Consider the following 14172-nt stretch of genomic DNA (forward strand, 5'->3'; position numbering starts at 1 on the left):
TTCTTGGACAGATGTTTTACAAGCTTAACTTATTAAACTGCAACAGTTTTTTTCACTTAAAACTTTGCCCTAGGTCATGGCAATCATACCGCTGCTAGAAGAAACTTCCACAACCAGGAACAGAGCCACACTTGTCTTTCAGAGCTGGAAAGGATCAACAAACAGATTGAAGCAGTTAGAAATGAAGTGGAGAAGGAACAAAAAAGACTGTCCCGCTACCAGTCTGAACAGGCTGAGAGTGCCGGTGCTAGCTCAGAAGAATATCTTGTGACCAGAAAAACTTTGTCTAAAGACCAGAATGGAAACCAGCTAAAATGTAAGAAGGCCACCGGTGGTGCCCGCAAATATGTTGTTGATCGCACCAAACCCAAAACTGATCTGGAATATGACCCTTGTTCTAATTTTTCTGCTGATCTGCGATCTGGCAGTTCAACAGATAAAATGAAGTCGACCAATAAAGCTGATGTGGAACATGATCAGCGGGACAAAGGAAAGGGTAAGAGTGTGTCTGCTGATCCAGTTCCCAGTCCTCCTTGCAATTTTGAGGATTCTGATGAGGAGGGGGAACTAGTCATTGACATTCCAACCTTTGAAAATGATGGGAACAAGGGATCTCCGATACAGAGCTCATCAGCCAGTGAAAATGCACATTTTATGAATATAACCAGCGAATCTTCAGAAATGGCCCATCTTGACACTGACATAGAAAACAAAGCAGAAAAGATTAAGCCATTGAAGACGGGTATGACTAGCATCAGTGAACAACAGGAGTCTTTGAACATGGAGACTGATTTGGTAAAACGAAGACACCCCATGCTGCAAAAGGAAAAAATGCCTTCTGTAAGAGTACTCGCTGTTGGAAGTATACCTATTGAAGATGAACAAAAACCCTCAGTTCATCCCAGGATGGCCAAGGAAGAAGCAGAATCATCCAAGGGGATGATGGAGATTGATGCCTCACCTGCAGAAAATAATCAAGTGCTTCATAAGAGCTTGAAACAAAACTCTGCTGCATCCAAGAATGACGAATGCGAGGAGAAGATCTTGAACTATGCGACTGTCAATTCTCCAGAATTGCATGAACATGCAAGGTCCTCTTCAGTGGCATGTTTTTCACAGGTTTTCCAATCGGAAAAACCTACTCCTGCAAACAGCGTGAATGCTGGTGTTCATGAAGAGAAAGCACAAGATATTGAAAATGTTCTAGACGATATTTCCATTTGCCTGGACCACCTGAGACGTGAAAGTGAGAACATCACTTGCCTTCAAGATGTGGATGCTCTCCTCCTTGACCCTGTCCATTCTGCTCCCAGTTGCTCAAAGATACATGGAGATTATTCTTTACAGCCTGTCGCACAAAAGCTGCAAAGGCAAATAGAACCAGAGATAAAACCAAATAACTGGCTCTCGGGTTACGTTAACAAAATGGACACCATGCCCCTTACACACTCAGAGATCCCACAAAAGACATCAGTATTTCAGGATTACCCTTCCACCACTTCCTCTTTACCAGCCATAAATAAGGATCCTGGATCTTGCAAGAACATTCCAACTTCTGTTGAAACAAACTGCCCATTTGCACATAAAGTCCCAGCTGAACCTGTTCAGAACGTACCTCTGTACATTTCTGGAACTGACACAGCAATGGTCCCTTCTCCACAGATGGAGCTAAACCCAGCTGCTACATCTATGGATTTGACTGGGGGTCAGATCCTGGAGAAACCACCTGCTCTACTGGGTGTAACAGATGATAAGATAACAGTTGACTCTAGTTCTTCAGAAGAGCTCAATTATTCAGACCTAGACCTTTCAGAGAGTGATCCAATGGAAGAGTGCTACAGAATCTTTATGGAAGCCAACCAGGCTGAAGATCCCACAGTTCAAGGTGACATGCCAGTAAGTGGATGGGTGTACAATGGGTTGGACTCAACCAGGAAGGAGGAAATTTATCATTGTCCTTATTTTGTAGGAAGAGGTTTCAAAGATGTCTGAGGCTGAGATGGTCAAGCCAGCTCTTGCTGAGAAAAAGAGAGTAGCCCATATAGCAAAGTTTGAGGTAAGACTGTGCTTAATTTAGGATCCTTGAATGCTAGTTTGCATATCAGTGTAATTAGTAACATTACTTTGTGAGCTATTATTGATGCAATTTGCACAACACACCTTTATGTTCTAAAACCCAGTTGGTCAACGGTTTTTATCATATTAAGACTCACAGTCCACCAAAACCAGATGAGACTGTAGATGTTCAGGTACAGTACCTTGATCGGGTCTGTTGAGAACGACAATTGATCCTATATGAATTATATTTGGTGATTTTTATATCTTGACCACTCAACAGGTCAGTAAGAGCAAAGCACAGGTCATCGTGCCCCTTAGAGATGGCGGTTCCCAGCTGCCCATGCCCAGCCGGAGTCAGCAGTGTCAGAAGAGAGCAACATCTCTCACGGCAGCAGTGAAAGGGTGCCAATCCTTCATTGCAGCCAATGCACCCAAGCGAGTCCTCACATCTACTGTCATTCATCCAACTGCTGTGCCAAACAGTGAGTAATCTCATTAGAGTAGCGATGTCCAAACCTTGTCTTGGAAGGCGATAACTTTGCAAAGCGTATTACATTTCTTTACTACCGTAGTACCTTGTTTAAATAACAGACTTAAGTGTTTGAAAAACTGTTCTTAAACGATATTTCCATTTCTAGACTATGCAAACATCTTCCCAGTTGGAGCGACCTGGCAAATCGGCCCAAACCTTCACCTGATTGTCCCCGAAGGGAGCTGTGCTGTACCGGTCACACTAATCCCTGCTGTTGCTATGCCTGCAGCACGTCCAGTCCATCCACTAGCCCCAAAACCACAGCCTACCAAACCAGCCAACTACACACCTGCAAAGGTAGGTACAGCTTGCTAAACAAGGCCGTGATCTTTCTCGGTTTTTCTCTCTTGAGGATACATTTTGTTTTTATATTAATTGACCCGACTGAAGAATAAAACCAGCAAATGAATAATTTAAACCTGTCCCATAAATGTTCAATCATTCAGTCAATTCCCACCAAGCGCAAAGCAAAAGGACGATCAGAGGTTGGCGTAAAGGTTCCTCACGATGTACGGCAGCGGTACGTAAATCTGTTCGTGGAGGAGTTCCTGAAAACATCCGCCACCGTGCAAGATGCCTTTGAAAAGGTTTGTGAGAAAAAGGAAAACAGATGTGCGTCATCTTTGTGGCACACTATGGTTTATAAATACTCTTTTTTTTTTTCACCTTTTTTATTGCAGGCCCTAGCAGAAGAGAAGACTTTGTTTGATCGCAGCGTCAATAAACTGAAGTATCTAAGCATAGCAGTGAATGCACTCAAGAGGCTTAAAAATCAAAATGCCGCTCCTGCCAAATGTATGCAGATTTGATGGATGGTTCTTAACAGCAATTTGCCTGTAATGTTTTTAGATAACCTTTCATGGAATATGCTAATCTCAAACAGTTTTACTGGCCCTATTTTCACCATATAGTTTCCAGTGAAAGAGATGCACAAGCGTCTAGAGGAAATGTGCCACTCAGTTCTCAAGCACTCCTGCAAAATGGTAAGAGTGCCATTAGCTTTTATTTCAGGGTCACATTAAAGTGTCCATCCTCCTGGTATTAATATCAATTTTATCCGATTCATTATGTATAAATGCTTAGTGGACCATCCTTTAGGGAATACACTTAGTGCTCTGTATGTACAGTAGAGTGATCGTGTACTAGATTAGTTTGCTTTTGGACGGCTCAGTACTCAAACTGACAAAACGGTGATGCGACTGATTGATCATATGTCACCATATTCAATTCACGTGCCAATTATATGGGTATTAAGTGATTCACCTAATCTTGTGTAATAATTCTCTCAGTAAGTGTGCTAATCTTAATATGAGCTTTAGTTTTCCAAGTGAATGGCAGTCATGCTCCTGAAAAGAAATGGAAGTAGAACTTCGTGATGATCGCTTTACTTTTCAGGTCGTAAACCTAGACTTTTGTGAAGTATCCATCAAATCAAATCGGTGGGAAAATACAACCCCGATTCTGAAAAAGTTGGGACAGTATGGAAAATGCTAAGGAAAACAAAGAGGAGTGATTTTGTAAATGTACTTGGACTTGTATTCAAACAAAATATGTATAAAGACGAGGTATGTGATGTTTTAGCTAATCAACTGCATAGTTTATTTTTTATTTATTTATTTTTTTAAAAGATAAATGTTTATTTTGAAATTGATGCATGCAACATGTTCCAAAATAGTTGGGACAGGGGCAATTTAGGACTAATGGCGATGTGACCGGTTGAAATAAGAAGGTGATGTGAAACAGGTGAGGCAATCATCCAATCATAGTATATAAGGAGCCTCCAAAAAAAGGTCTAGTTCTTCAGGATGGGTCGAGGCTCGCCAATCTGTGAACAGATATGTCCGTGAATAATCCGACACTTTGAGAACAACATTAGCCAAAAGCAAATCGGTAGGATTTTGGGCATTTCACCTTCTACAGTGCACAATATAATCAAAATATTCCAGGACTCCGGTCAAACCTAGGTGCGTAAAGGGCAAGGCCGAAAACCACTTCTGAATGCACATGGTCTCTGATCCCTCAGATGTCACTGTCTTAAAAACCGTCATGAGTCTGTAATGGATATCCTGACATGGGCTCGGAAATATTTAGGTAAATCTTTGTCAGTCAACACCATTCGCCACTGCATCCGCAGATACAAGTTAAGGCTTTACTATGCAAAGCAGATGCCATACATCAACACTGTCCAGAAGCGCCGCCGACTTCTCTGGGCCCGGTCTCATGAGATGGACAGTAGCACAGTGGACTCGTGTTTTGTCGTTCGACGAGTCAACTAGTTTTTGCAAATAGTTTTTGGACAAAACAGCTGTCGTGTTCTCCGGGTCAAAGAGGAAAAGGACCATCCAAGCTGTTATCAGCTTCAGGTCCAAAAGCCAGCATCTGTCATAGTATGGGGGTGTGTCAGTGCCCATGGCATGGGTAAAATATCATATGATACTTGGTAGTGTTGCATCATACAAAATTATTTTAAAAAGTTGAACAAAACTTCAATATCTCAAAAATGTTGTCACATAATTTATAACGATTAATATTACATCAAATTCATCATATCCAGCCTTAATTTGCATCTTATTCAGATTTAATCCTGAAGTGGATGTGGCCTAAATTGGACATGTTTTTATGTATGTATTTATTTTATTTATTTATTTATTTAATCCCACTTGTGCAGGTTTTTTTTTTTTTTTTTTTTTTTTTTTTTTTTTTTCTCAAAATATAGGTCTACATAAGCTAGTAAACTACATTTAAAGCACCATTACCCTGACCAGGCAGTTACTAAGGATGAATGAAGGCTGTACTGTAAATGCACCATCCGTGTTAATGAAGATGCTCTTTCTTTGTCCCACGAGCTTCATATCTGACTGCTCACTCACATGAAAGTAAAAACTTCCTGCTTGCATGATTGCATCTACAGGTGTGCAAAACGGTGTCTATCCTTCTGGCAAAAAATGAAAAAATAAATACAGATATGAAGTGTACAATTCTTTTGTGTCTGTTTAGATCACATGATCTGTTGATTCTGAATAATGTATTCCTATTCGGTGCCATCCCTAGAGCAGTCATGTGGATGAGTTGAGCAGATCATCACGAAGATGTAGCTAGATATAGATGTGTGTTTATGTATGTATATTGTATTATAACTGGTGCTTATGTCTGTATTGTCCACACTTCTTTTCAACACTAGGTGACACCACACTATACGATCAGCTGAAGGAGCATGTTCTAACCGAGGCCATGTTGAGGGAGAATAACTATCCTCACAAACACCCTGATAAACCTGGATTCGCCATTCAGTATGGTGACACCAAAAAGGGCAGCGCTGACGGTGAGTCCTCTGAAAGAACATTTTAGAAAATTCCAAACAAAATTTCAAGATGTAGTTGAACAGTTTGTAATATTTCTCATGGAGATGAACCTAGCAAGGTGTTCCTCAAGGATTCTTTGGATAATCGAAGGTTCTGTGCTTCCTAAGGGGGTTTTGGAGATGGAAATCCTTTTGTCGTATGGTTCTCCGTTAAACGTTTAAGCGTTTCCCAAAATGGAAACTCCGAAGAATGTATTCGGATTTGAGATTTAAAGTGTTTGCGAGGTGACTTCTGATGACATCTGGATTTAATGTTCACACGCTGCTGAAAATTTGGATCGGACCGATTAGATTCGCATAAGCTCTACATTACTGTGTCTCTCCAGGGTCTGAAATCTGCCTCGTTGAGCAATTTAATCTTTTTTTTTTATTATTTTATTTTTATTTTTCTAAATGTAGAATTCAGTTGGAAAACATTTGGCGCGAATGCACAACAATCACTTTCAGTGTGAATGTTGGATAACCAATGTGGTCAATTGCTGCAGTTTCCAGGAGAATCTGCTGTCGCTGTGGAACTTCTTTCTGCATTAGCCAGGCAGGAAAGCACACTCGCAAAGAAGAGTGCAACTATCATTATGGGAAAGTCATGGAAAACAGAGGTGAGAAGGGGATTAAGTGAAGAACTGTCTTTACCAGACATATTTTATATATCAACACTGCCAGGCAAATATCTGGGGACACAAACACACCTCATGTTAAAGACTTTTTGGCCTGCCCACTCCAATACTGACTACATCATCATCTGAACTTAAACCACTCAAGTTGCTCTGGAAAGAACTGAATAGAAACATTTGAGAGATTTTTTTTTTTTTTTTCTCCTCTCCAAACAGCTCTCCAACCCTCTGGATATTATGAAATATTTAGAAAACTGAGGTGCCCACAACCTTTCGAGTGTACATAAATATTTCCATTTGTTGTTTCTCACAGTACCAGGAGGTGTGGAGACGCGCTATAGCTGCTGCGAGAACGCAGTCGGGTCGCCTGGGTGCCAAGTGTTCAAGGTACACTACTCTTGGTCTCAAACGCTCCATCTACAGTCGATTTGAAATGCATTGTACACTTAGCAGGACAAATTCTTCAGAATCGGACTGCAATCTCACTGACCATGTGCAACAGTTGCTAGTGAGAAAACAACCCTTTTACTCAAGATTTTCAGAGCAAAAAATTAACATGGTTAATTTTGTCAGTTTGAATTAGTTAGTGGTGAGTAAATTAGAGATCCTCATCCAGTAAGTCACATGAGCTCTTTGCCACAGTTATTGACAAAAGTACTCTCTAGTAATAATTAGCGGTCTGGCTTGTGGAATTAAAGCTATTTAAACTGTGAAGCATGATATTAGAGCTGAGCTTGGATGCCGTGCCTTCAAATAAATAAATAAATGGAAATCCAGCACCCCAGTGTAATTCTGACCAGTGCTATCTGCAAACCACGGAGACCCACGCGTGCCATGCAGGTAAAAAAAAAAACAATAATGTATCGTGGTCGCGAATTAAGAATTCGTTCCCCGTTTCAGGTAAAAGTGGCCAAAATCCGTGCCTACATCACATATCGAGAGCCAGGCGGCTTTACTGGCGACGATATGGTGACTTTAGGGCTGGTATTGACGTCCTTGTTGATCAGCTGCAAGGCCCTGAAAGAGATCATGGATATTGGTAGATGTATGCAAAGTGTTTGCAACAAGGTATTCCTATCAAAAAAAAGAAGTAAGGATTATTCTCTCTGCCGGACACCGTTAACTCCTACGCTTGCCAGAGCCGAAGCTTGAGCCCCCAAGTCTCCACTACATCGTTGCCGGTAAAGCCCCTGCGGCTCTCAATATGTGATGTAGTTGCTTCTCACTTAAAGATTCCATACAATGCAAGGCTTTTGAGAATGTTTGTATAACTCATTCCCAACTCAAAATAAAACTCAAATTATCTCTGTCCATAACTGCAGCTATAGACGTCCCTTAATCACAACACAGGAAAAGGACAATGGATTTGTGAAATTCCAGGCACGAATTGGTCAAACGTGGCCACGATTTGCCTAAATTGAGGGGAATTAATTAATAAAACAGCCTTCCGAATTCAGTCGTGGGAACGAATTCTTAATTCGTGGCCACAGTGTAGACGGATGTATTTTATTTTTTTACCCACACGTGCAGGGCTCCATAGCAAACATTCTTGATGAATCCCGCTTGCTCCGGCAAAAAGTCCTGCCCCTGATTACTGCCCCAGTTATTATTTTTGTTTGAGCTTGCTTGTGATGTTTTCTAATGAACTTACTTGGTTGTGTTTCCCATCATGTAAACAAATTAGTAGCTAACCAGGATAAAGCAATTACTAAATTACAATTAGTAATGATTGAGTGCTTGAATGTTTTGTGTACAAGGAGCCAGTACACTCCCATGTTAATCAACGTGCCTTTTATTTGTTCTGCGAGCTTCCTATCTAACCGCCCTCATGAACGTAATCTGAACGCCCACTTCTCACAGCAGCCCTGTCCCAAAGCACCTATATTATACCCCCAAAATAACTGTTCTGTTACTGCAAGCTGGTTATTATAACCCTGTCTTGAAATCTTTTGTTTTAAACGACATGCTGTGAGTTGTCTTTTATTTTTTGTACTTCACTATTTGTCACTTCAAGCAACAACAAGAAAGTATGGTGTGAATTAAACTATACTGTGTCCTCTGTAGCTCCATGTCCATGATGCAGTGAGTCTCCAAGGCTTTGTCAGCAGCCTCTCTCAGACTCATGCGGGCTGCCCAGGGATTTATGCTATTGATACTGAAATGGTAACAATATGAATCTAACCATTATTTAATAGATAACAACTGTTACTTATTTACCAGAATAAGTACATCAGTAAAACGTGAGGTTTCCCTAAGCATGACTCCTGTTCTGTCTCGTTCCTTCTTCAGTGCTATACCACGCAGGGTCTGGAACTGGTGAGGGTCACGGTGGTGAACAGCAGTCTGCAGGTCATCTATGACACCTTTGTTAAGCCTACTAATGAGGTCATCGACTACAACACCAGGTATACTTGAGATGATAATCACTGAAATGACTGCAAGTACCATAATGAGCAAGAGGGATGAAGTGGTATTCTTCTTGCCCAGGTTCTCAGGAGTCAGTGAGGAGGATGTGAAGAACAGCAGTTCATCTTTGCAAGATGTGCAAGCTGTGCTTTTGAGCTTCATCAGCGAGGGAACCATTCTCGTTGGGCATGGTTTGGAAAATGATCTCTCTGCTCTGAAAGTGAGGGTTTTAAAAAAATAATAATTTTTATTTTATTTATTATGCTGTTGTGGTTTCTTTCATCAATTTGAGCATTGAGCAGACCAGAAAAGAACTGGCTTCCAAAACACCTAATAAATATGTGTGTGTATATGTATGTATGTATGTGTGTATATATATATATATATATATATATATATATATATATATATATATATATATATATATATATATATATATATATATATATATATATATATATATATATATATATATATATATATATAAAAGGAACATAAGCACCTTGGAGCTTGGGCTAAATATCTGGACATAGTGCATCTGATGATGGTGAAATCAAACCCATTACTGTGTTTACAGTGCCTTGAATAAGAATTCACACCCCATGAACTTTTTAATATCTTGACCTTTGGTGGATTTAATGATGTTCTCCGAGATGTTTTTTTGTTTCGGGATGTTTTTATAGCCAAACCTTGATTGATACGTTTCCAAAACTTTGTCCATGGTTTGTTTTGATAGCTCCTTGGTGTTCTTTATTCTGTTTGTTTAGACATCGTCTCTAGCAAGACCAAGACATGGTGTTCCACGTTCTAACACCATCACGTGTTGACTTATCTCAGCTACTGCCCTCTAGGGTACAAAAGTAAGAGAAGGGAGAAAATACCCAATTGCAAGAACTGTGTAACTCCTCATTTTGTTTGTTTGTTTAGATTATCCACAGCACGGTGGTCGACACGTCTGTGGTGTTCCCCCATCGCCTGGGTCCGCCGCACAAGAGACAGCTCAGAAGCTTGACAGCCGAGTATCTGAGGAAGATAATCCAAGAGAGCGGTAGGTTTAGCTGATTGAATCATTTGCCCCGTTAAACCCATCTTCAATCAACCGTGTGACTGAGGCTGCCTCACACCGGGAGCTGCTGAGTAATCTCCTCATTACTGTGCATTTATCTGCACCTAGTTACTACTCCCTTTTCCTTTCGGTTCCTTTAACGAGAAATGGAAAAGGTAGTGCAATCGCTTACCTGATGACCTAAGCTAATCATAGTTTATAGACGGAGGGCGAATGGGTTTCATTGAAGAGGCTGTTCCATGGAGATGCCATCTCTCCTGTTTTCCAAAAAATTAGACATGATCCCACTTGTAAAACAGGCATCCCCTTTTCCATCCCCATTGGAGCAAGGTTGCTGTGTATCACGTCACATAAAATGTCAATTATCAACATTTTAATTCGGTTCATGGGATTTGCACATTAATCAACGCTGTCCAACAAGTTCAGCTTTCAGCAGAAGCATCCCACCGGCTATTCAAAACCAGCTCAGTGGTCAGTCATTCAAAGTATCCCCTGTTCAACATTGACTAGCACCTCAAACTGTACAGTAATGTTTTAAAAATATTTGATCAATACATATTTTAAACCGAATTCTTTTTCTTGAGTAATTTTCCACTACGGTCCTCAAATGGTCTTGCATTCCTACTCTTTATTTATGACAATAACGAGAACTACGAGAATGAGTAGCTTTCACATTCATGCAGCATAATTCATATATATACAGCAACATGTAGAGCACCAGAGTTGGGTATATATTGAAGACTTTTTTTTCTTTAGCCCAGAATAATTCTCCACTTGGAGCGGTTTGTTACTACATGTTACTACATAACGGTCAGTAAAAGAAGACTGCCTGTAATTTTATATTCAATTCAATTCAATTTTATTTGTATAGCGCTTTTTACAATAGACATTGTCTCAAAGCAGCTTTACAGAAATATCAACATGGTATACAGATATTAAAGGTGCGAATTTATCCCAACTGAGCAAGCCACTGAGTGGCGACGGTGGCGAGGAAAAACTCCCTAAGATGTTTTAAGAGGAAGAAACCTTGAGAGGAACCCGACTCAGAAGGGAACCCATCCTCGTCTGGGTAACAACAGATATTGTGAAAAAGTTCATTATGGATTTATATGAAGTCTGTATGCCGTTAAGAGCAGCCGTAGTCCAGCAGTCTGGAATTAAAGAAGATTTGAGCTCCATCCAGAGGCAGAGAGGATCTGGATCTCTAGTATCTCCATAAATTCGTGTGGGGCTCGGCGAAAGGAGAGAGGGAGAAAAAAGATAATTATGACTGCGAAGTAGTAGAACAGAATCTAGTCAGGGTAGGCTTGAGTAAACAAATATGTTTTAAGCTTAGACTTAAACACTGATATATCACTGATACTGTTATATCTTCAGTGAACGCAGGCGAGACCAATCAGACCGGATTTACAGGAAAATACATGGAAATACTCATGTCTTAGTGGCTGACTGCTTTCAGTTCTGCCAAACGCTAGCTCACACAGTCATTGTGAGTGGATATACACTGTTATTTTTTTTAACCAGTAAAGGAGTTGAAACTGAAACAGTAACATCCTCTCATTCTGAGCAGGAAAGCAAGGTGTGTAAATGTCTATAAGAGTTCCAGTTTACGTGAACATGATCTAAACAGAGCAGAAGGAAATATAATGTATTTTGCATGGCACTGTAGCAGCTAAACCCATACAATGATAGCTTAGCTGTGTCTCCCCTTTGCTAGTGACACCAAACTAGAGTAGTTTGAAAATTTTATCGCTCTGGTAATCCTACAAACAGTGACAACACCCGAGGCAAGTTTTCTGATAAATCCAACTTTTTCTGGTCATGCCATACGTTATACATTGACGTGTATAACGACGTCATTTTGTTATGGCTCAATGATGAGGCTATTGCATTTATAGGCTAGCGGGCTAGCTAAAGTTTTGGTTCAGCTTGTTTTGTTTCATCCCACGATCATCTGTCTAATTTTTTATTTTTTTTTGTAATAAATTAAATTTGTTTGCTTTTTGGGAGGTGAAATAGACAGTGGCTGAATATCACTTTTACAGTGGTATATAATATTTGTACATCTGGTATATGATAAACAATGCATAATTGACCTAAATGTGTGTTGCAAATTTACAAAGAGTGCTTTCTTTATTATGAATTGGATGCATGTCTTCACTTCCTTTGGAAATCTGCTGTAGAAATTTTTTCAGTTTAATTTTGGACTAAGCTTCTAAACCAAAATTACACTCTAACAATACGCTCCACAGTTATTGTGTAGTCTGTGCAACAATCTGGTGTGTAATGGTGTATAGTCTGCCGAATGAGCCAAAATTACAGTCTGTACATGATGTGTAATCTTGGTAAGTAGGGACTAAACAAAAGGATTATTTCTCCATTTTCAGTGCATGTTATTTCAGTGTTTGTCCTTCATGTCTCACAGTGGAGGGACATGACACCAAAGAGGACGCGACAGCGTGCATGGAGCTCATGCTCTGGAAGGTGAAAGAGGATGGTAAAGGGAAGAGATGGTGACCTCGTGCAGAAGAAATCTCATCATTGCCCTAGTGTGCACTTCTGTATAATTGTAAAATTAGACTCAAAACCTTTGCTTTATTATAACAATCTTCACCTGCTGTCTGTATTATAGCTACTGGGAATTTAAGCATAGACGTGATGAATTGTTTCCTCATATAGCTAATACCTTTGACACCTTTTTGTTTTGTTGATTAGTCACTTTTCGAAAGCAGGTTACCTTTCTGTGTTGCTGCGGTGGTAGTCTTGATCATTTGTACAGTTTAATACATACAATTCAGCTGGAAATGTGGAAATAGTGCACTTTTTGAAGTTATATAAAATGACTTAAGGTGTATAATTTGATTGTAATCAAACTTTAGAGTAAATCTTTCTAAGTAAACGATAAATACTAAAGATACCAAAGGTGTAGGCTTAAGGCTGCCACTTCCGCGATAAGGAAAAGTACAATTTCATGTTTTTTTTTCTTTCTTTTTCTGAGAGTTTTGAATTTTGTTTTGTGAAATGTTTATGAAATAAACAGTCACATTTGCACTATGGGCGAAAAAGTATACTTGTGCACTTTGGGATGTTGGAAAAGAAAGTAAAGGCACTGCAATTATCTGGTGTTGTCAATTTTCTCACCCCCCCCCCCCCCCCCAAAAAAAAATAAATAAAATAAAATAAATAAATAAATAAAATAAAATGAAATAATAAAAAATCTATATGCTAAAATGGCAGTACTGATTGATTTTATATATGTACAGGTAGATATATACACCTAGACAGACAGACAGATGTATATATCTACCTAACTATATATAAAATCGATCAGTACTGCCATTTTAGCAGAGAGAGAGATATCTATATAACTATATATAACTATATTTATATATTATATATATATTATTTATATATATATTATTTATATATATTATTTATATATATATTATTTATATATATATTATTTATATATATATTATTTATATATATATTATTTATATATATATTATTTATATATATATTATTTATATACATATTATTTATATACATATATATTATTTATATACATATATATTATTTATATACATATATTTATATATATATATATATATATATTAATTATTTATTTATTTATTTATTTATTTTTATATATATATATATATATATATATATATATATATATATATATATGAGAGAGAGAGAGAGGTATGTATGTGCGCGTATCAATCAGTACTGCCATTTTAGCAGCCCTGCTAAATTGTTAACTACTTTAGTTGATTCTTTAATTAGTTAATTGGCTTCAAATTCTTCAGTATCTGACCCAGTCATGCCTCCACCTAACATCATTGATTAACTTTTTTTTAAAAGCGCATTCAATTAGTTACACTTCATTTACAACTAAATTAACATTGATGAAGGTTATGGAGTAATGCACAGATGACTGTGATGGGCTCCTTACCAATTCCTTCTCTTCGGTTGAGTGTCTGGATGTTTGTGTTCAGAAAAGCGCTAATTGGGTATCTAGAGTTTTTTGGAGACGAGCGTGTCGTCGTTATTCTGATTGAACTTGCAAATACTTTAGTTCACGTTTACAATTTAAACTGTATGAGGTATTTATTCCTGGGTTAATGAGCTG

The 14172-nt window shown here is 38.7% G+C and overlaps 1 protein-coding gene across 3 annotated transcripts in view; it reads left to right on the forward strand.

Moving 5' to 3' along the window:
• Window positions 1–13162, forward strand: part of zgc:152968 (EloA-BP1 and REX1_like domain-containing protein) — a 15717-nt gene extending 2555 nt beyond the window's left edge. Inside the window, exons 2-16 of one of the 3 annotated variants that reach the window (XM_017463189.3) lie at window positions 74–1896; window positions 1970–2056; window positions 2339–2540; window positions 2697–2887; window positions 3037–3177; window positions 3271–3385; window positions 3502–3573; window positions 5772–5912; window positions 6437–6550; window positions 6879–6952; window positions 8630–8728; window positions 8855–8970; window positions 9053–9191; window positions 9899–10019; window positions 12463–13162. In XM_017463189.3, the coding sequence (XP_017318678.1) occupies window positions 74–1896; window positions 1970–2056; window positions 2339–2540; window positions 2697–2887; window positions 3037–3177; window positions 3271–3385; window positions 3502–3573; window positions 5772–5912; window positions 6437–6550; window positions 6879–6952; window positions 8630–8728; window positions 8855–8970; window positions 9053–9191; window positions 9899–10019; window positions 12463–12554 (3527 nt within the window). In that variant the 3' untranslated portion in view covers window positions 12555–13162. Of the gene's footprint in view, window positions 1–73; window positions 1897–1969; window positions 2057–2338; window positions 2541–2696; window positions 2888–3036; window positions 3178–3270; window positions 3386–3501; window positions 3574–5771; window positions 5913–6436; window positions 6551–6878; window positions 6953–8629; window positions 8729–8854; window positions 8971–9052; window positions 9192–9738; window positions 9826–9898; window positions 10020–12462 lie in introns of those variants that run through there. The other 2 variants (XM_053679891.1, XM_053679892.1) reach the window with 2 other exon arrangements.
• Window positions 13163–14172: the final 1010 nt, after the last annotated feature.

This window comes from Ictalurus punctatus, chromosome 3 (assembly GCF_001660625.3).
Source record: "Ictalurus punctatus breed USDA103 chromosome 3, Coco_2.0, whole genome shotgun sequence".
In the NCBI taxonomy this organism is placed as follows: Eukaryota; Metazoa; Chordata; class Actinopteri; order Siluriformes; family Ictaluridae; genus Ictalurus; species Ictalurus punctatus.